We start from the raw sequence: 23,259 nt of genomic DNA, 5'->3' as shown, positions 1-23,259 counted from the left end.
ACTCTTTAAAAATGAAATTAATTTACAAAAATAATAATTGCTCTTTAAATATATATAAAAATTTTGCACAGACAATAAATAGAAAGACAAACTGTTTGAACAAACAGTTAAAGCCTGTCATGGGTGAATTTGACACAAAATGAAAAATACTGAAAATTTTATATGCCTAAAATCGATATCAGGATAACAACTTGTACACCATATGTGTTTCATATTTGACATTATTTTTTGAATTAGCATATATAATTAAATTACCCACTAACGAAGAACATCACACCTCTATAGTTAACTAATCCAAGAAAAAACTTACAAGAATCGCAACATAGGATTTTTAAAACATGTGAATATGAATAGATATATTGGAGTTCAAAAATGCAAAAGCTCGAATTGCGAGATTGAACTTTTAAATCGCATAAATACGAATCACGATGCGTAAATTTTCAGTTCACATGAATATGAATCAAAAAGGGGAAGTTTTTAAATAATGGGAAAATCGATATACTTAATATTACAACCGTATGAATACTAATTGCAATATTAGGTATTGGAAACCTGTGAATAAAAAATGCAACAATGGATTTTTAAACTCACGTGAATACAAATTGTGATATTGGGTTTTAAAAGCGTACAAATACAATTCTCCTCAATAGAAATCACAATATAAGATTTTTTAATTGAGTGAATACGAATTGCAAAGTGTAACTTTTTAATCAGGTGAATACGAAAATCTATGTTTGATATTAAAATCACGTGAATAAGAATCGTGGTTTTAGCAAATTCCGACTCTGTTCCAAATAGTCAAAAAGGCGAAAATCCGCCGAACCGAAAGAATCAACTTGGTGCAAGTACCATATGTATGTAAACATCTCTCTAAGAAGATTTAGCAAAGTTTTCAAAATTTCATCAGTTTAAAAGTTTTTGAATAGTGGTCCACAAACCAAAGGTCTCAAGATATGATACAATATTCAAGATTTTAGAGGAAAAATCACATGCCTTGCTTCTAGTTTTTAGACCCGGAAGAATGATACAAAAACCCCTGAATTCTGTACACCAACTACATTGGATAATATTTAAATTAATAGTTGTAATAATAATAATAGTTTAATAAAATAAAAAATATTACTATTATTAAATGTATTTTTACTGCCTTTCGATTTATTCAGAAACTCCACACACTGCCTCAAATTACGAGACTGTTGAAGATTAACATTATCATCACATTCATAGCACCTAAAAAAAAATAAAAAATATATGAATTTTAAAATTTACAATGCATTTTTAAAATATTATTCCAAAAATTATCAAATTATTTAACATATAAATTTAATGCAAATTCGAAATACTCCAAATTTTTTAAAACAATTTTTAACATTGGTGCTAATATTATATTTTTAAATATCATGCTTAAATTCGAAACTGTTTTATTACTTTTATCAAAATAAGACTACACCATTAGTTTCTATTTTTAAATTGCATAAATAAAAATTATATGCAACTATTGCAACTACATTTCTTTTTTTAAACACACAACATGTGACATAGTTCTAAATTGATTAGTTAGAGGTCTCTGACCCCTGTATAAAGCTCAACCAGTTTTATCACAAGGAAATGATTTTTAGAGAAACTTTAGAGGGAGGAAAGAGGACTTCAATACTTTTGCTCCGCAGAAAATTAAATTCCTCATAAAATATTTTAACTTGTCCAACAAAAATTTTATTAGCGGAAATTAGCGGGGGAAATGGAAAAATCTGAAGAAAAAAAAGCGGAAATCCGAGGAAGAATCACATCCCTGAGAGCTCAACCAGCATCAATAATTAAAAGATGGTCTTACCAAATCAAAATAAAAAAGGTCCCAGCAGATAGACCACCCACAAAAGGACATAAAAAAATGATATTAAAGTGAAAAAGATGTCTAAGAAATAATATTGAATCCAAAGGCAAAATCATATAGCTCAAATCATTGAATAACTATAAAATATAGTTAAATAAAAGTAAAGGATAAATAAACTAAACAAAAATTGCAATGCTACTAAATCAAAATTTATAATAAATACACTAAAATATCTATAATATTAAATCATCATAAAATATAATAAATATATCAAATTATATTTAAAATATATTATTATAAACGTATTAGAATAAAAATATAATTAAAAAAATTTAAGTGAAAATGATTTATTTAAATAAATTATTATAAATCATTAATACACTTTGTCATGCTTGTTAATTCATTAGGTGCCCTAATTATTATTTTTTGTACACCTAGTATATTTTCTGCTAACTTTTATATTTGTTTTCTTAAATAGCTAGTTTTAATCATTGTACTTTTATTAATTTTGTTTTGATTATCAGTGTCTCATAAGTCAAAAACATACAATATTATTATTCGTATTTTAAAGCTACAAAAATATTCTTATTACAAATATTATTCTTTTTTTAAAAATTGAAGTCCTTAATAGGGATTTACCTAAGCCAAATTCTTAGTTGATTGTTTCTCAATTTAGCCATAACTGCGACTTCAATATGTCACAGTAGATGAATATAAAAAAAATTTTATACATTTTTTACAACAATAATTTTTGATTCTTACTTTGTTAAAAAAACAACTAAAACCAAGGGGAAAATACTAACACCTTTTTACATTTGCAAGGAATATAAATACATATATATTAGAGAAAAAGACTAAATAAACATCAAAAATGCATTTCATTACTACTTCACAGTAAATCCTTCAATTATAACATGCATCCTAATCTATTAATAGTGATATTTAAATCAAGAAATGTAACAAACAATAAAGAAAAATATTTTTATATAATACTATTGAAAAGGATTAAAACAAACAACACCTTTTCTATAAAAAAGTAATTGTTTGATTCATATTCATTTAATAAAAATAAAATGCTCATCATAAGTTAAGTTTAAAATTAACGAAAAAATATTAAGTTGTTAAATTTTCATTCCATGAAATACTTATTATTAAACTTTTACATATTCAGAAGGATGACTAAAATGTTTACTCTAATAAATATATGTAACTTTAAAAAGACACAATCTGTAAATTACTTTGTTTGAGAAGGGCTTGCTTTTAAGAAATTCCTACTCTCTTGGTGTAAAGAAATAAGTTAATGTGATGTTCACTTTCCTTAATCTAGTAATGCTAGCTGTTTAAGGAAGATTTAAAGAAAAGAAATATTATTTTTTTCATGTGCATTACCCAAACACATTAATCAAAGACCCACCATCACAGTAACACTTCTATTATGAAGGCTAATGGATAAAGCTCTATCGGCTATTCCATATAAGTAATGTTATTTTAACATTGTAAGAATATTCAAACTCAAATTTCTTACTTAATAATGCATTTGAAATTTAGTCCTTAACTAGAGCAGCATTTAAACTAGCAAGAGAATTAAAATAGATTTCCGTAAAAAGCTACATTGAATCAAACTTAAGCAAAAAAATATTATTTACTCACGGCGACAGAGTAAAAAAAAAGCAAGGAACTACACCGAAAGTAAAAACAAAACCACAGAGAAGAAAAAAAATAAATAAATAAATGATCACTGAAAAGCAAGGAACTGAAAAGCAAAAAAAGCAAGGAACTACGCTGAAAGTAAAAACAAAACCACAGAGAAGAAGAAGAAAAAAAATAAATAAATAAAAGATCACTGAAGCATCTCACAAGCTTCATAGTGAAGAAAAAGTCAGGATAACATTCTTCAACAAAAAAAAAATAACAATAATCTGTACATTTTTTGAAACAGTATAGATATAAAATACTACTTTTAAAAAAAGGCAAACTGCAAACTAAAGAGTATAACTTTTTTATTTAAGAGTAATATAAGCAAGTTTTACTGCAATAAATAAAAAAATTACTATTTTTAAATTCAGAATTGCTTTGTATAACAAAAAGAAAGATAAAACAGTTTCCGGTATAATTTTATCATTACTGAACTCATAATAGTTTCAAATCAATGCATGAAAAAAATTGTATACTACTGTTGCATTCAAAAAATAAACCAGCATTAGTTCAATAATATCCCTCATACCAGTATTAAATTAAAGTTTGTAATCAATTTCAAAACTTCTTTAATCAAATAATTTAAGTAAGGTTATCAAATAATATCAAAATGGACACAGAGTGAATGTGCCACTAGACATTTTTGCACAAAAGTAATTTAATGGATGATCCACCAATTAACCATTCAAAACTTTTGTAACATGATTACTATATTATTAATTAGAATCAATGCTTTTTAATATCAGATAAAAAAGAAAAATTATTAATTGTTAAACTAAAACACTACACCATACAATATTTATTACTGCATTTGATGAAAATGAATAATTATATGGCCCTTATGACTCCTGAATTAATTGCATAAAAATTTGATGCAGTTAACTTGTTAGCTAAATTTTGATTTACATAAAATGAGCAAATTCCAAAAAATTTCCACACAAATTCCAAAAAATTTCCACATTATGCTTCTAAGGGATAAATAATAATGTTAGAGTTACAGTTAGAGCAAGAAAAACCGTACGCAAAAGTTCTCTTGTGAATCTTACAAATAAGGCTATTTTCTTAAACTATGTACATACTTATAACAGAGTTCTCCAAAAGGGCAGGGCACTGCATCTCAAAAAAAAAAGGGCATTATAAGTTTTAAAAAGGCATTCGTTCAACACCGTAAAAATTTAACAAAATGTGTAATATTATGTAATAATTGAATTTGATCTTCAACAATTTTTAAATTACCCTCTCATACTATTTTATGTGTATATTTCAAAAAATAATTCACTCTCATTATGAGAATAAGAGAAAAAACTTTAGTACATAAAAATAATTAAAAGCATGCTAATTGATAATCTCATAAATGTCTTTCTTTTAAATAAATAAACTGAAAAAATTATTAATTGATAAGCAACTTGAAAGATTTTTATATAACTGAAAATTACGTTAAAATAGACATTTATAGTAGCATTTTTTTTTAAAAATTATTTACTTAAAAAATAATTTTAAAACTTAAAACCATTCAAAAATCTTAAAACCAATCATCCCTGAAAAAGGAGATACTTAAATTTAACCAGTTGAGAATAATCCTAAAAAAGTAAATATTTGTAATAGTAATCAGAATTAAACCTATTAACACAATAATTTTACCAGTGTGTAAATATTAGTTAAAGAGTGAATTAATTTTTTTAAAACTGGAATATGAATAAAAAAACAAGGTATTTAAGGGATGGGCGGTTTATTTTTATAAAAAGGGCGTATTCATAGGGATCAAAGGGGAGGCCGGGCAGATCGCCCTTCTAAAACCGCTTAGGAACACTGCTTATAAAAAATTAATAGTCTCTAAATTTGAGTTATTAAATTTTTTTGATTTTTACAAGCATTAATTAAAATAAAAAAAGATATTGGATGAAAAATTCAAAACTTTTAGTCCTCAAAATCATTTTTTTAAAATACAAATTTGTATTTTTGAAACATTGGATGTTCTGAACACAAATTTCAGAAATATCAGAAGAAAAAGCTAAAAATCTATCAATTATCAAGAAAATCTGGACAACTACATGATACCCAGTATTTGTTCAAAGATAAATCTTTAAAGAGATTATTCATGGTAGCTGCAGTGAACATCAAAAAATTCTCAAACAAACTAGACTATGACAAATACTCTTTTAACTTTATTTGATTTGAAGCAGATTAAATTGAAGGGAAAAAAAAAGAAATTACAGTTTTTTTTAAAAAAAAAGAGAGATTGACTAACTCACCACACAACACCAGAGGAAGAACTCAAAACTAAAGCATGGCAATCAGAGTGAATAGTTTTAAAATGTTGAATGGCATGCTGATGGGTCGACACTCGACCGCAACCTCGATTTCCGCATTGCAAACATAACCAGATTTCAGGTAACTCATCATTTCCTGCCTCTAAGTTTTCAGAACAGCCCTAAATTTCACATTAAAATAATTATTTTAAAATAAAAAAAACAGACAAAGTTATTTTAGATCATAAAAAAAATGTCATACCCCGCATAAAGCAATGTTTGCAGCTTTTAAATTTCGTTTCACTCTCGAGAAGTTTAAGCCTCTCGTAATGTGCTGGCATATTTTACCTAAAACAAAATATACAGAAAATTATAATAGTCAAAATACAGAGTCACATATCACATGCAACAGACCAAACACACATATCTGCAAATTTAGAAATTGACCGATTCCTGTTGAAAGTGGGATGTTAATGATAAAATATGATATAAAGTTATAAGCATTTATGCAATATTTCACTACATTTGTTTTCAGATATGAATTCAGAATCTGATGATCAGATACCAGATTCAGAATCTGTTCTCTGATTCTAGAGAGGATGAGACTGAAAATTTGCTGATAAAAACTTCACCTAATCTGAAGAAATCTGATAGAAACAGTTTTGATAGGAATAAACAGAAAGATTTATTTCCTCTGTGAATCTGTCCTTTTTTTTCTGACCATTAATGCTAATTCTATAAAAAAAAAATTAAAAAACAAACACTAATTAGAAATTGGATTCAATTCCAGTTTGAAAATGGAGTAGTCCTTTATACAAAGGCTAATTAATCATTTTTACTAGTTAAATGATATTTTGTAAGGCATTTCATAACTGTCTTGACTAATTGTAAAAGCACAGGCTTAATTTCAAAAACAAATGGCATTCATTTAAACAATTCATCAAAACTATTTAGTCATCTTTTTTTCCAAAAAACTTTATGCATTGTGATTATATGACATTTCATATACCATTTCATATATAATATTTAAAACCAAAATTTATATAAATTTCATCACTAAAATATTGATAATTATTCAAGCGTAATTTTTGTTTTTAATATTAATAAAAATAAATATTTTGTCATATTCACTTCTAAATAAATTTTAAATATTGGTAATACAAAATTGCAATTATAAATATTTCTTTTTAAGACATTTTAAACGTCAGTCTTTTTCTAGGTTTTAGGCAATTTAAACTAACAAATTTCTGATAGCTGAAACTTGTTTCTGATGCTTGCTATATCGAATTTATAATATAAATGAAGTATAGTGTGCCAAAAAAATGACCACCCTGAATAACTTATGATCAAATCTTCATGTTTAAGGACTCAAATTTCGAGGTTTGAGGGGGTGACCTTAAAAATGGTAATCAAAAAGAGCAAGAACTATTTTAAGTTACAAAATCAGTCACATAAACGTACTTTCTTTGAATAAACATAACATACCTTTTTTCGAAAAATTTTAATTTTTGATCCCCAAAGTATAGGGGGTAGCTGCAATATGGGAAATATGTCCCCCTTAGTTTGGTCAGGAGAGAGATCCAAAGCTCGAACTTATTACTATTAATTTTACTTTTTACACATTTTGCCATACCTCAAAAACTTTTTAAGTGAATTAAAAAATATTTGGAAACAATTATAAAATTTGTTTGTCCAAAGATAATTCTATGCAAAATAATAAATTTTAGTAAGCATGTACTTTTTTTTATTATTTCATTTCGTAACAGTCGAAAAAATTTTCATAATTTAACATGGCAAAATACAAAGTTTGAGCAAAATCGGTTTAATTGTTCCTGAGAAATGTAATTTTAAATATACCACTTTTTTAAAATTTGATTTTTCAGGAACTATTTGACAGATTTTGCTCAAATTTCGTAATTTGCCATGTAGAATTACCCACTTTAATGTGATGTAAAAAATTGTATGGCTTAACTCAAAATTTTTTTGACTATAATTAATTAAAATAAAATAAACATTTACTAAAGTTTATTTTTTGAATTGAATTATCTTTGGACAAACGAATTTTATAATTTTGTATAAAATTTTTTTACTTCACTTCAAAAGTTCTCAAGATATGGGGAAATATGCAAAAAGTAAAATTAACAATAAGGGGTTCAAACTTTGGATTGTTCTCCTGACCAATCTATGGGGACCCAATTTCCCATATTGTAGCTACGCCAATATTTTGTTTTGTGGGTCAAAAATTTGAATCCGTTGTAAAAAAAAAGTATGTTTCTTCAGAAAAAGTATGTTTTTGTGCCTGATTTCATAACTTAAAATATCATCTGCACTAATTAATTAGTATATTTGAGGTCACCACCTCAAATCATTAAGATTGAGTCCTTGAACGTGAAGATCAGATCATGATATCAAAGGTTATTCAGAGTGGTCTGCTCTTTTTTCTTGGTACACTGTACATTTCACTTTATTTATAGCAAAGTCAAAAGTACTTTTAAATGTCCATTTATTTTAAGTAATAAATTAATTTCGTTTTTTATTTTGTTAATTTTTATTTCCAGATTTTGGTCTATTACATTTCATTTACCATCTAGATTATATACAATTTAGTTTCGAAGTGGCAAAAAATTTAAGAAGTGAAGATCCTATCATTAGATCAAAGGTTATTCAGGGTGGTTTGTTTTTTCTTCGTGCACTGTACACTACAAATTATGAATTGTAGGTACTAAATTTTTTAGTTTTGTTTGTGAGTGAACAACTCTGTAATCTATTAAAAAAGATAGAAAGTGAAGTAGCATGCTTAACTTTCTTTGGCTTTACTTACAATTAAAAAATCAAGACAGATTTAAATAATAAATGTTTTAATAAAAAAAAATGTAGGAAGAGTTAAAAGATGAAAGTGTGGAAAGAAATTTATAAAAATGCAATATTTTCGTACTTAAAATATTGTTTTAGATTTTTAGCCCCAACTGTCTCAAAAATAAAACAGTACCAAGTGTCTTAGTAGTTCTAAATCAATAGTTTAAAATGAAGATATAATCACAATCGACACAACCTTGGAATTGGATAAAAACTAGATAACTATATATAAGAAGTTACGGTTAACCAAATACAGAAAAGGATATACATTTCTAACTTGAAGTTTCTTTAATGACAGGATGGCAGTTTATTACAGATAAAAATAAGGCCCCAAGAACTTCAGAAAATTAAGTAAATTTACAATCTCTATTATTTATGCTCATTTTAGGATATTGTAACACCTTAGTCATAGAAATTTTAATTCTTTGTTGTACTGACTAGTAATAGTGGTAATTTAAGTGTTTACAGAACAAGTGGGAGGAGGTAACTAAAACAAAGATTTTTTCTCAGGATTTAATGCAAATACTTGTATAAAAAAGAAAATTTTAATAACCTTCAAACTTTGCTTCTTTCAATTCCTCTTCAGATGTATCACCTACTAATGCCTCTTTTTGATGCTTTTGACGTGCAGATTTCTTCTTAACCATTTTTTCCTATTTTTATGATGACATGATTTTTCTACTCTAAAAAATTGCAAATAAATTAATGATATCAGATAATGCAAAACTTGCAAAAAAAAAAAAAAAAAAAAAAACATTGAACAGAAAGTCAACAAATGGCACTTTATTAGCAAAATAAAATAACTCTTACTGTTCGTTTCATTATTTTTTAAAATTCTGAAACCAACAAGCATAAATGTAATATGTGCGTAGATCATAAAATATTATCATTTTTATATTTAAAACAAAGAGAAGTTTTACTTTAACTAGGATCCCTAAAAAAATTAAACATATTAATGTATCATTTCAGAATCCTAATTTATTGCAAATGTACATCAAATTACACACAATAACCTATAAAATTTAATTTCTTTATAAGAGACAAAAATAAGTTAAATTAGTTTTCTTCTACTCATTTTGTCGTTATTATTCCCTTATTTTCTTAAGTGAATAAACATTCTTATTTTCAACATTTTGGCAATTTTTTCCCTTTCAATGAAAAATTGATTTTCTCACAATAACAAAGTTAAAGATCTGTTAACAAGCTGGAAGATAACTAAGAGATTGATCTTAATTACATAAAAAAAATTTTAGGGCAATATAGTTTTTACTTTTTTTCGCCAAAGCCAAAACTTTTACGATTAAATCAGTAACAGTAATTTTACGATTAAATCAGTAAGGGAGACAGGAAAAGGTAATAACTAGTCTCCCAGGATGTGTAGTTTTTTTATCATGAAAAATTAAATTGTAATAATATCACAAAAATAGCACTACAGCAGATTTATAAGAGAAAAATTACAGTAATTTTTAAAAAAAAAATATTTTTCTCATTTATTGTTAGCAGGAATAGGAAATAAAAACTACTTTCAGTTGAATTGATATCGAAATTTTGGGAATAGTACTTCCAGTCACAAATCATAATTACAACATTATGAATAACAGGTCACATTTTCATATTTTATGACCCCATTTAATATATTACTCTTATACTTGGTTCAAACTTGAAAATTAAGACATTATTTTAAATATTTTTGAATAATTTTTCAATAAAAGAAAATTATAATAATTTTGTGAATTCATAATACTGAATTTCAAAAATATATTTTCCAGGTTCTTGTACTTTTCCTGATTATTCCTTGCTTTTCAGAGTCAACAAAATTCCCTGACCATTTCAGGTTTTCCCTTGTTCTCTTTGACCCATAGGGTATTGTGATAAAAATAAAATAAAAAGACATTTAATGCAAGAACAGAAAAATTGATGAAATAAAGCAATATAATCTTTCACTTATGTCAACTATTTAAATTAATAGTAAAAAATTTCATAAAAATTGGGAAAAAATTGAAAGAAAAATTGCAGGAGTAATAAATAACATGTCGATAAACATATCCAGATTATCATGTAAGTTTACGGGTATAAGGTTTCCAAACAGAATCCAAAAATTTATAAAGAATTAAAGCTGTCATAGGAAAAATCACCTTTAAAAGATAAATAATAAAAACTATAATGAAATTATTTTAAAAGTATATGATTAATCAGCTTTAGTAAATCAATGTATACAAAAAAAAAACACAAAAATAAATACAAAGAAAGTCTCTACTTCGTATTAAGTGATTTAAAATATAGTATAAGAAAATTAAAGTTGCGCACTGCAATATATAATAAAGTATAAATATTAGCTTTCTAAGGAATTTTATCAATGAAACTTAAGACGTTGCAAATCTGCAACAAAACTATAAAATTATGGAGTCCCGGCGGATTATACAAGATTTTATGCATACTTTAAAAATCTATCTTTCCATTTCAGATTCATTTGTACAAATAGACCGGATAACGGCGTGTTGTTAAAATAAGAAAATTAATAAATATCAAATTTTTGAGAAACACTTATGTTTGATTAATATTTTATAACAATATTGATGATTAGAAGGTGTGTTAAAATTATAATATTATTAAATTATTCTCGAAGAATACTTACGAAAATTCAATTTTGAATTAAAACTTGTAGTTATTTCAGATAAACATAAACACAGCTGACTAGGGCTGCTGTGGTGCAAGTGTTGTCGTGGGAAATAAATGCACAAGTACTAGATTAAGTGACAATTCGCTTTTTCTCTGTCGCCAAATTAGATTATTTTGTCCGTTGTAAGAGTTATATGGGCGATTCAATCTCCGTAACCATCGAGTTCAATTCATTTTTTCAGATTCATAAAATTTATTTGGTACTTTTACGAAATAAGAACTGGTTGACTGAATTTTAAAGTTTCCGTTTCTCGATCGTAAAAGTTTCGCCAAATGTGAAAATTTCTCTTTTGTTAAAAATTTCTAATTCTGTATGAATTATCATAAATTAATTTTGAAAAGTCTGAAAGAAATATAGAATTGTTTTTAATTTATAACTGTATTTGAATTTTTCAATTTCTAATACAGTTAAATAAGTTTACGATGTAACCGCTCTTTCCTGTCATGTCTTCAATTTTCTTTAGAAATCAAAATAATAAGCTCAATAGTTGAAGTCTAATCGAATCTCAGAGTCTGAAATAGTTATTTACAAAAGTATCTTTGAATATAAGTAAATTCTTTGAGAATACAATCTTTAATGTTGCATTAAACATCAACTGAAATTATATCGAAGTAAAATGTATTAATAGTAATATTGTAGAAACAAGATCTGTGGGATGAAAGTGAGTGATCCTCCCTAATTTTTTTTTTTTTTTTAATTGATTGTATTTTAAAATTTTTACAGTTCATGAATTTTTTTAATAGAAGATTAAACTACTATCTACCTTCATTTATTTTTCTAATTTGAAATTGTAAAAAGATTTATCTATTTAATAGTTTACACTAATTGTAACAAGTTGCTTTGTGTTTCGGGAAAACATCCAGTTTACGTGAACAATTTTTTTTCTTTCTCTCTTCAACGAACTAAAACTTACCTAAAACATTATGAAAAATTAGTGAATGCTTTATTTTTTTTCCTAAAATTATTTATTATTAAAACTCCTAAAATTATTTATTTTATTTTTTAACATGAAAGCAGTTATTTTTATTGCATTAATTTAAGCTGGGTATGAATTTTAAAATGGACCTCAAGATTAAATATTGGGTTTACTAATGCTGATACAAAAATCAATTTTTTACTTAATTTTCCTTTAACAAATGTCTTTCTAAATAAAATGAATGAATAGTGTCTTTCTAAATAGAATGAATCAGAACAAATACTCCTTTTTGTATTTAGTGTTGCTAAAAAGTTAAATAGTATTTTCAATTGGGATGGTGCATAACCATCTAGATGGTGCCAGTGGGAACTTTCTGTATTGATACATGTTCATGCCATATTGCCAAGACGCCAAAGGTTTTCTAAACTTGCAAACATTTAAAAGAAATTGCCTACAACTGATACCTCTTGAGTGGATCACCTTCTGTGATGTGTTTTAGTCTCTCAGAAGTTGCCAAAAATTGGCAATTATTTTACACAAGTACTGATGGAAATCTCTATTTTATGCCTTCTCATCCTGGAAAGTGCTTGTCTATTTTTGCAAAAAGTCTATCACCACACACTACCTGTTATTAGTTACCTATTTCCACAATTTATAAAGTATCAATAGCAGTGCACTGTGATTTTAATAGTTAGGGTTTTTTTTAACTATTTATTCCAAAGTTAAAAAGTAATAGATAATGTAGGCACAATTTATTCCTTAATTTTTATCTAGGTACTGTTATTTTCGGACATGGTGATTAAAATGTCAGTTAGATTTTAATGCTGCTTAATGTTTCCTATACTTTGAACAGAGCAACTTTTTGTTAATAACAAAGATGAATAATATGTCCGATCGCAAGGTTCGAGGAAAATTCACACAACCCTCTGATAGTTTGGGGATTTATTTACCTTAAAATTTTACCCATTTATATCAAAATTGTGAAATACTGGAATGTGTAGGCTTATTTTGTACTCGAACTTTTATTTAGGTGCTGTTATTTAGACACCTGATCATTAAAAAGTTGTCACTCACCACAGATTTTGATACTGCTTCATGCAGTTTGAACTTCTTATGTATCAGGAGTATATGTTTGATCATGTAAACGGTGTCCAGAGGAAATCCAGGCAACCCTCATGAAATTTTGGTCAATTAAAAAATGTTTCTACAAATTTTTTTATTATAAAGAAATATATTGCTTTGTAAAGTTTTTCCAAGTGAAAATAAAATTAAGTGGAAAATTATCTGAGAAAAAAATAGTCTTGTAAATTGACCTCAAATAACTTTAAATGTTGATTTCCTTACTTATTAGTTAGAAATCCATAAGTTTATCGGTGGGCCATTAAATTTAGTTTCATAAATTTTTATTTCAATATATTTTGATTTCAGTTATTTTTTATTTCAAGGTTATTCTAGAATTCTTTAATATTGAATGATTATTTTTTAGTTCGTTAAAGAAAAATATAACATTTTAACGATGAAACTTTACTTTCTGAAAGTATTTTGAAAATTTTATTGTGTCTATAAAAAGCACTATAATGGAGGCAATTTCAAATTAAGAAAACTATGTTCTGGGAAAATATTACACTTTTAGAATTCTCTACACTCCTGCTTATGTCACTAAAACATTTATAACAAATAATGAACCTGTATGCTCGTCTCAATTTGTGAAGTAATTCTGTATGCCTTTATACGACCCTCCTGTTATTCCATGTTTAAACTTTAACTTCAATTTTTTTTTTTTTTGCTATGTTTTTTGTATTGGCACCTGTAATAAAATAGTTAAATAATACAATCCAATGTATACATTTCTCAATCCTGCAAATACAATTTTTTAATTTATTGCAAGTACTGGTACCAGGGGCTGGCATTTCTGGAGTAAATTTATTCATTCTTTTATTTTTTTAAAAAATCTCTTATTTACACAAATACTTATTAAAATATAAGTATTAGAAAAGTGAAGTGAACGGTTTAGGTTTTTATTAATGATATCAGTTTATCAAACTATTTATTAAAGTTTTTGATTTTGATAAAAATAAATTTATCCATAATTATGATTTTTTTTCCTTAATTTTTAGAACTTGAAATATTTGCATGAAATAAAAACTTAATATATTTTTCATCTATAGTTATCTAAATTTTTTCTTCTTTGTAGCCCAAGAATATCTTTCATTAAATTTCTTAGTTTGTTGCATATATTATCACAATAAAAGAAGATGAATCCTGCAGGAATGGATATTTATAATATTCGCCCTGAGGCTAAAAAGAAGTATGAGGAGAAGTTTTTTCAGCTTCAACCTATTAATGGATATATTACTGGTATGTATAATTAGTTTTTTTTTAATGCATTTAACTTTAATATAATTCTTTTTTTAATTATGCTGCTTAGTTTTCAGATTTTTATTAGAAAATATACTATTTCTTGATTATTTTTTATCTTCGTCAAGTTATCAAAGCGGTTAACAAGCCTGACAGTAAAGTCAATGGCTGTGGGTTTGAATCCCGCTCAGGGCATGAATGTTTCTCTCTGTGTGTGAATGTTGCTCGCCTCTATGACTTTGGTCACAAGGTACTCACCAGGCAATTCAAAATGAGCAACACCATTTTCCATGGCAAAGAACAATAAATTCAGTGCCATTTAAAAATAAAAAAAATATTGTCAAGGATTTTTTCCCCTTATATTTAAAGCTTTATAAAAGATTGATGCAGATTAGTAAGATACATTTTCTATTTATTAGTAAGATACGTTGTATACTGTTTCTTTTCTTTCTCTTTTTTTTTAATAAGTTTAAGGTAATGTTATTGACTTAATAAGGTGGGTAAAAGAACATATACTAAATTTCTTAAATTTTTTAACTGAAAGTAAATGTTTCTTATAAAAATATTTAAACTTTGAGTTGATATTTAGAAATAAAAAATTTATAAATTTATCAGCTTTACAATTTGATTTGATTTTGAACTACAATTAATTTGAATTGTGATCTTTTTTTCACATATTTTACTAGATCATATTCTTCCAAATGTCTTTAATTAATAATATGATAATTAATAGAAAAACTTTAAAAGTAGCTAGTGTAAGAAAAGCAATTATATGCAACACTATTTTATCTTAAATGTTTGTAAAAAATTCTCATTTATTAATATTATAATAATTACAATGTTTTTGTTTTTTAACGTGGTATGAAAGTATGTGAAATTTGTCATAGTGATGTCTGAAACACTGAAATAATATAAAACAATTATACATTTTGATGCTGAAACTCCTTCAAATTTTGATTCTACATAAATTATCTTTAGAATGTCATTTTTTTTTCTACTTTGGATAGACAGGAAGCTTTCTAAATTTATTAAGTTTACCTTTCTTGTATTTTGAATGATGGTATGTTATAAAAATTTCGCTGTGTAGTGAATTTTAAAATGTGATGTCAGATGTATAATAGTAAAATAACATCATGAGCAAAATTTAACTGTACCATAAAAAAAGAAAAAGTGAACAACATTACCATCTCGTTAAGGGTTGTTTTACAATGTTTCAGTTATCTTTATTTATTTTTTTTCTCTCTTTAGGTGAACAAGCTAAGAATTTGTTTCTTATGTCAAGGCTTCCTCCTCAAATTTTAGCACATATATGGTAATTTTATTTCTTATCTATACGTTTTTCTTTTTTAAACTTTATTTTTATATATATATTAACTATGACACTAAGAAATAAAGTCTTCCTATTTGTAAAAATCAAGCTTCAATTTGTGATAGATGTCAACAGAACTGTCACTAGACTTAGTGAGGCTTTTGACAAAATTTTTCACAGTGACCCTAGAAAGATGGATCATTTAGAATCCTGATGGGTTTTTGCCTTAATTTATTAAAATCAATTTTATAATTCCTTGAAACGAACAACTGAAGTATTTTTATGACATACAAATTTAGTTTAATTTTTATTAATGATATGTCAATCATTGGAGGTGAGTATGCCTGTTTAAATAATTGTGTTCAAATATAACTTATTATCTGAATGTACACATTTCTATGTACAGAAATGTGGAGACTTCTTCTTTTTGTGTCATGATTGTATCGTTGCATCTATCTCAGTGAATAGAATTAGACAAAAGTCTTTTAAGCACCAAAAAAAAAAATTTTTTTTTTTCAATAAAATCAAAATTATTATAGTTAATAAAAATAATTGTCCCTGGACCCTTTAAAGTTCCAGAAATATGGTACCCTTGGCAATAAATCTTAAAGAACAACACTCAATATTGTTCCTCCTCTTCAGAGTGTTATTGAAAATATAATTTAAATTTCTGTACAAGGAAGTTATATGTAAGAATTTTAATTTCCTGTTTATCATCCTTTATTTCCTGTAAATTTGTTATATTTATCATATCTGCTTGATGGAGGAAAAAAAATTTTTTAACTTCTTCTTTTAAGCAGAAAGGCAATTATTTAAACACAATCACTTTTAGTACTACTAATTTTTTTTATTCTTAATTTCATAAACTTATTATATTATAATGAAAGCTGATATCATTCATTTTTATAAGCTCAAGAATATAATATATATCTAATAGTGGCAGTCGTGCGAGCAGAACAAACAAGCACAGGATTTAAAAAAGATCAAATTAATTTTATTTACTCATAATGATGAGAGAATGAATATCCAAGTGACAAAAAAACTTAGTGCTCCTCAATAAAAGTTAAGGAAAATCTTGCAAAGTAAATCAGTAGAATAGAAATCTTAATCATTGTAATTGGACTGTTAAGTAGGTTCAGGGAAAAAGTCTTTCCCATTCCCTGGAGTTAGAGGGATATTCGTTATAATGTTAATTAATGCATACTTGAACTAAAAATAGATTAAAAGACAGGATGGGAATATTAAAGTGTGAGAAAGAGCTTTTTGTTTTGAATAATAATAAAAAATTTACAGAAAAGGAATAAGATTAAAAGTTTAGTAAATAAATTTATTTAGCATAATAAAATAAATAATATTAGTAAATGACATTTTTAAAGTCTTATAATGATGGTTGTGCATAAAATTTGAGCATCTGTTTAAAAAATTTCAGCTTACATTTTTTTTATTGTCTTTTTTTTAAAAAAAAGATAATAGAACAATTGTCTTAAAAGGGATGGCAATTTTATTTTTGATATGTTATCATTTGTAAAATTAAAGTTATTGTAATTTGTGAAATTTTGATTTTTATCAAAATTAAATCAGTTACATAGTAAATTATGAGCTCGTAAATCAGAAAACTGCAATTTATAAAATTCTTACAACTCAACTGTAGGAAATCTTACTATATTTATATTTGTTACTGGTTGATAGGGCTCTTGCTGATAGAGATGCTGATGGAAAAATGGATATAAATGAGTTTATTATAGCTATGCACTTGATTGAACTGAAGCTCAAAGGTTTTGAGCTGCCTAAAACTTTGCCAGCTGCTATGGTAGTTCCTGCTGCTGCAATCATTCCTGGTGTACAAGCCTTTCGTCCTATTGCAGGTTTTTATCCTTTCTTATTCAACTGTAACATCTTTCAAATTAAGAGAATATTAAGTTTCAATGAATTTGGGAAATGGGAATCCTATTTTTCTTTTATAATATAAGCAGTCAAAGTAGAAAATTAATTTAAAATATTTTTCTACAATTACTCTGCTTTTACTTAGGTTTTTTTTTTTTTTTTTTTTCTTTCTCTCTTCAAAACAGATTTTGTAAAGGATATAATTTGTGAACTTGGATGAATTTCAGAGCAAATTATCTTTACATATTTGTTCTAAAATTTTGAGATATTAAAAGATTTTGCAATAGTACTTGATTTTTAATGTAATTTTAATTCTAATTTTGCTTCTTTCCTTAGATTTTTTTTTTTGAAATTCTGATGGAAATTTACTTTTTAAAAAAAATACTTTTGGAATAGAGATATTGTTTACTGAGTCTCTTAAAAATTTATGCTGCTTAATCTAATTTATGTTTAAATTTATGTATTTCAACATTCTTTTAAAATGATTTGCTTCCTCTTTTTTATATGATCCTAAATCTAATTATTGTCTCATTTAACACTGTGTTATATTTATTTAAATTTCTGAATAGAATTTAATTTTTTAAAAAAATTTATTCAATTATTAATGTTATTAACTGTAAATATCATAAAATAAAATGTATAAATTGAAAGTAAATTGCAAATTGTTTTCTTTATGTTATTATTCATGTTGAGTAATATGTATGTTGTTAACCTGTTATATATATGTATTTTAAGGACAAAAATTTTATGAAACTCTACAATACTATATTACTTGGCATAATCTGCTAAGTGTTTAAAAGTTTTATAAAGTATTATCTGTGTGTTAATACAATTTAACTTTTATGAATCAGTGAATGAAATGTACGGATAGTAATGCAACTTTTTTTTTTCTTCAGTTCCATTACTTAGAGGATATGTAGTTAATTTTTTTTATGAATTAGAACTTAATTTAAATTTATTTTACTGTTCCTTTAAAAAATATGCTAATAATTCTCTTTCATCCATTAGAGAGAAAAAAAATTTGTTATTTATTTTGTGTTTCTAAATGCTATTTTTTCATTTAAGGAGCACCAGTACCTATTTTTCCACCTACATCTATAGGTAATTTGGTTGGACTTGTAAGACCTGCCTCTCCAGTTGACAAACCTCAACGATCTTGCTCTGTCAGCAGTCAGGATTCTCCAACGTAATAATTAAGTTTTTTTTTCTTTCAATATATGTATATTTTTAATTTGTTGAATATCATGAATTATAACTTTGGTATTTTTTATCATTTAAAATTGATGGAACTTCAAAATACTTTTTCTTTGAGGCATTCTTCAAAGGCATTTTATTTGAATGAAATAAATGATTTTTTGCAACAAAAAAAAAATTGCTTTTTTTATAACTGATGAGAGTTTGTCAAAGATACTCATGACTGTTTAGTTAAATTTTGTCCATCTCTAATCAGTGCTGTCTTCAATTATGAATATGATACAAAAGTGTAATTATAAAGAAGTATCACAATTTTTCAAAAATATAACTTGTTTGTGACATTATTTTGTATTTAAAAAAATAATTCAACACTGCATTGTTAAAATTCTTAAAAATATGCAAAAGTTTAGAAATATTCTTTTAATTTTATTGATTTTCATTTTGAGGGGGAAAATTGACAATTTTTCATTTCTTTTTTAAGTTTAGTAATTATTTAAATGTTTAAAATAGTTGACTATTAACCCAATCCTTTTAGCAAGATGGTATAGTTTAAAAGTATAGCTCTGATTTGAGTTTAACCTCCTCTGTCCCTGATAGCTTGAAAATAGATATGATCCACAATATTAAATATGAAACAAGCCTTTTTCACTCTAGTCTCAGTTCAATATTCTCGTATTTGTATGCATAGGTACCTTCATGAAGGAGACATTTTCTCTCCCATTGGTTTGAAAAAGGTTAAGTCATTCAAAACTTCACTTTTTATATGTCCTTCATAAATGAGCTACAAAAAGTACCCCACACTGTAAGAAATTAATTGCTTTAATTTAATTTTATTATCATCTACTTTAAAATATTTGCTCTTCTCAAAATTCCTTTTGTTAAAATTGTACATTAAGTAAATTTTTTTTTCTAAAACTTATATGACATAATTTTTTAATCTTTTAGTTGGGAAATAGGGTATAGATTTAAAAAAAATTACAGTTTATTGGAATGTACATGATCAATGCATGAACATCTTAAACTGTTTATATTATGCAACAAAAAAAAAATTAAATTTTAACTTTTTAAAAATTTTAAATAAAAAAAATTTTTTTCATTAGCTCATTAGTTTGATAAAAGTAAAGCTCATTAATTTGATAAAAGTTATAAGTTGATTTGGTTATGTACAGATTAATTGGTTTTTATTTTATTCTTATAACATAATATTATTTGCATAAGACCATAATTGAAACAACTATTTAGCATTTGATGTTACCTTTTTCAAAAATGTGTGAGCAGCTAAAAAAGATCTATTTTTAGAAATAAATAGTAAATAAAAATATATTAAGGTAATTTTCTGAGAGTTTGAAAAAATCTGCTCTAAAAAAATTTTTAAAAATTTGAAAAATGTTTTAACCTTTTAATTTATCAGTCCCAAACTGTATACCTTGAGTCCCATTACATCGGTCTTTTTTTTCCTGTGTTTTGTTGCTATGCAATTAGATTTAAACTATTTTAGTTTTCTATAAAAGGCTATGGAAAGGTATAAATTTCAGCAATAAATTTACCTTAAATAAGTGTTTGCTGTCTAACCTCTTCTTCTAAATCTAGTATTCTAAAATGTGATGATTGAATGATTCAGAACCCCTGCTTTTTTAGCAAATTTTCTCCACAATATTAATATAGATAATTCTCCACTTTATTAAAATTTATTTTGTAATTTCGAAAACATATTTCTGAAGTTTTGTATTACGTTGTAAAGTTCAACCCCCCCCCCCCCCCCCCAACTGCTGTAGCATGTCTGCTAATCACAAAATCGTTATTTTGATACAGCTACCTTCCTACACACAGAGTTTCTCGAACATTTAAAATTTTACATGTTCAAAGTAAATTAGTGTGACATCGTGAATAAGGAAAGTTGACGTACTATAGTTTCAGTTCTATGAACAAGAACCTTCCTCAATGTTTAAATGTCAAATGAAGGTAGAGAAGTAAAGAATCTAAAGTGGTTTAGCCAATAGGAACAGAAATTTGAACTAGGAAATAACATGGGGAAGATAAGAAACAGGTGCAAGTGGATTTGGCAGGGAACCCCTAGGTTAATTTATAAAAGAGTTCCAAATATTAAGAGAGGGTAGAATGCTAGAAAGTTCATTAAATAAATTGTTCAAATTTTTCAAGGTATGAAATGATTCCCTGGAATCAAGTTCAGTAGATGAAAAGAAATGGCGAATGATTTAAGCTGAAGAGTATTCAAATCTCTTCCAATTCCTGATTTGAATTCCAATTGTGTAGAGCGATAGAAGAATTGTTAATGTCTTGATCTTGGGGTGTATCTTTTGTGTTCTGTAAGTCGAAGTTTCAGCATACGTTTAGTTTGTTCAAGCACAAAGTATATCCTTTTTTTTTTTTTTTTAATTCAAAATCTTCAATTTTCAGAGATGAGATTTTTCCGCTTTTTAGCGGATTTCCGCTTTTTTCACTTGAATTTCAGCTTTTTTTTTTTATCAAAAATTCAGATTTTCTAAAAATTTCACTTTTTTTTATAAGTATTCCGCTTTTTCAGAAAATTCACCGATTTTCAGAGAGAAACAGAAAATTCAAACTACATAGCTATCAATCCTTTCTCATTTTTACTTATTTTAGCTATTTTCTCCCCTTTTACACGCAGCAGATAAGATTTTCCGAATTTTTTATCCGCCCTCCAGATGAATCCGATTTTCGTAGTTCAAACAACACTGCTTCTGACAAGCCTTTTAGATGTCCCAAGCCTAGAATCTGCTAATATCTCGATTCTTATTCACACGATTTTAATATCAAACATAGCTTTTCATATTTGCATGTTGCGATTCTTATTCATGCGATTTGAATATTGGACGTTGTGATTCTTATTTACGAGATTTAAAAATCCGATATTGTGATTCATATTTACGCCTTTTTAAAAGCTTATGTAGCGATTCGAATTCACGCAAGTTTAAAATTCAATGTCTTGATTTGCTCATGCGGTTTATAATATCAAACATTGATTTTCGTATTTATACGTGATTTTAAAATAAGGCATTGGGATTCGCATTCACGCACTCTAAAAATTATGCATCATAATTCTTATTTATGCATTCTAAATATTGCGCATCATGATTCGTATTTACGCTATCTAAAAATAATGAATCGTGATTTGTATTTACGCGTTTTAAAAATTCTATATCCCAGTTTGTATTTTCTCATTTTCAAAATCGTATATGTAGTTTCATACTCATGTGATTTCAAAATCCATAATTGTTATTCATATTCACGTGATTTTAAGATCAACTATCGCGATTCTTGTAAAAAGTATTTTTTTTTTATTAGTTACTATAAAGGTGACTGTTTTTCTAACGACGATTATTAGTATATGTAAGTGTTACAACATCAGAGAAACTGGAAGGGAATATATTCAAAACTTACATTCTGTGCTTGCAAAGAAGAAAAAATAGGATTTGTCACAAGATGTTTGAAGGTGGACTAACGACTAAATATAGCAAACATAAAAGATATAGCAAACAAAAGCAATCACTTAAAAAGGGATTTAATTAATTTTTTTTTGGAAAAAGAGTTAATTAACTCATCATCAAAATTTTATTTATAATATATTTATGCTATAAAATGCAAAATTCTTATCAAATAAAAAACAATTATCTAAACAGTTGCTGATTGTCATGTAATTTTTCCAACTAAAATAGCAATTTTTGTATGTTAAGGAGTTACTATATATTTCTACTTCACAGTTATTGATAGGTTTCAGAGGGCTCTAGTTAGATTAGACCTTGGCCAAGATATGAACATAATGATTTGGTCCATTGTTTAATTTTTTTTTTCCAATATAATTTAAAAAGTATCATTACTGATATATTTGCTATAAATCACATAACAGTATTTATTAAAAGAAATGAAATATTAATGTATATTCTCAGTAGTTTTAATTTGCTAAACCAGGTAGTTTTTCAAGTAATAATTGTCTCTTATGTGAACTGAGGAAAAATATAGTTTCCAGCTTTATTTTTCCAATTGATAATTTTTTTTCTCACTAAATGTTAAGTATCAATGTAATCATTTATATAATAATAGATTAGTACACAATTGTATGTCAGCACATTATTTATTACCTTAAACTGTCTGGAATTTATTATTAAAGGGTTGCGCTTGCGTAAAATTTACTATCGTGGAAATTCAGCTTTTTTGCTTTTTGGCTAATCTCATCCCTGAATTTTATAAGAATATACAGAATTTATAATTTTTCTTCAGTGTGCAAAATTTTATGTTCGTATTAGT

The 23,259-nt window shown here is 26.1% G+C and overlaps 2 protein-coding genes across 11 annotated transcripts in view; one reads left to right on the top strand and one right to left on the bottom strand.

The window, feature by feature from the left end:
• Positions 1–11,406, bottom strand: part of Usp16-45 (ubiquitin specific protease 16/45) — a 33,695-nt gene extending 22,289 nt beyond the window's left edge. For 2 of the 7 annotated variants that reach the window (XM_016065807.4, XM_016065834.4), the window contains exons 1-5: positions 11,267–11,406; positions 9,185–9,314; positions 6,038–6,123; positions 5,779–5,957; positions 1,124–1,230 (exon numbers count right to left, since the gene is read on the bottom strand). In XM_016065807.4, coding sequence (XP_015921293.3) covers positions 1,124–1,230; positions 5,779–5,957; positions 6,038–6,123; positions 9,185–9,278 — 466 coding nt within the window. In that variant the 5' untranslated portion in view covers positions 9,279–9,314; positions 11,267–11,406. The remainder of the gene's footprint in view (positions 1–1,123; positions 1,231–5,778; positions 5,958–6,037; positions 6,124–9,184; positions 9,315–11,266) is intronic. The other 5 variants (XM_016065817.4, XM_071180275.2, XM_043046233.3 and 2 more) reach the window with 3 other exon arrangements.
• Positions 11,407–11,550: 144 nt separating this feature from the next.
• The window catches only part of Dap160 (dynamin associated protein 160), a 79,017-nt gene continuing 67,308 nt past the window's right edge, over positions 11,551–23,259 (top strand). For all 4 annotated transcript variants that reach the window (XM_087158327.1, XM_016065788.4, XM_087158316.1 and 1 more), the window contains exons 1-5: positions 11,551–11,972; positions 14,422–14,585; positions 15,834–15,897; positions 17,584–17,759; positions 18,844–18,964. In XM_087158327.1, coding sequence (XP_087014453.1) covers positions 14,483–14,585; positions 15,834–15,897; positions 17,584–17,759; positions 18,844–18,964 — 464 coding nt within the window. In that variant the 5' untranslated portion in view covers positions 11,551–11,972; positions 14,422–14,482. The remainder of the gene's footprint in view (positions 11,973–14,421; positions 14,586–15,833; positions 15,898–17,583; positions 17,760–18,843; positions 18,965–23,259) is intronic.

This window comes from Parasteatoda tepidariorum, chromosome 1 (assembly GCF_982258835.1).
Source record: "Parasteatoda tepidariorum strain Cologne lab strain chromosome 1, Ptep-v5.0, whole genome shotgun sequence".
NCBI classification, from domain to species: domain Eukaryota; kingdom Metazoa; phylum Arthropoda; class Arachnida; order Araneae; family Theridiidae; genus Parasteatoda; species Parasteatoda tepidariorum.
Note: the sequence above shows the minus strand (reverse complement) of the source record. Positions and strands in the feature narration are given on the sequence as shown.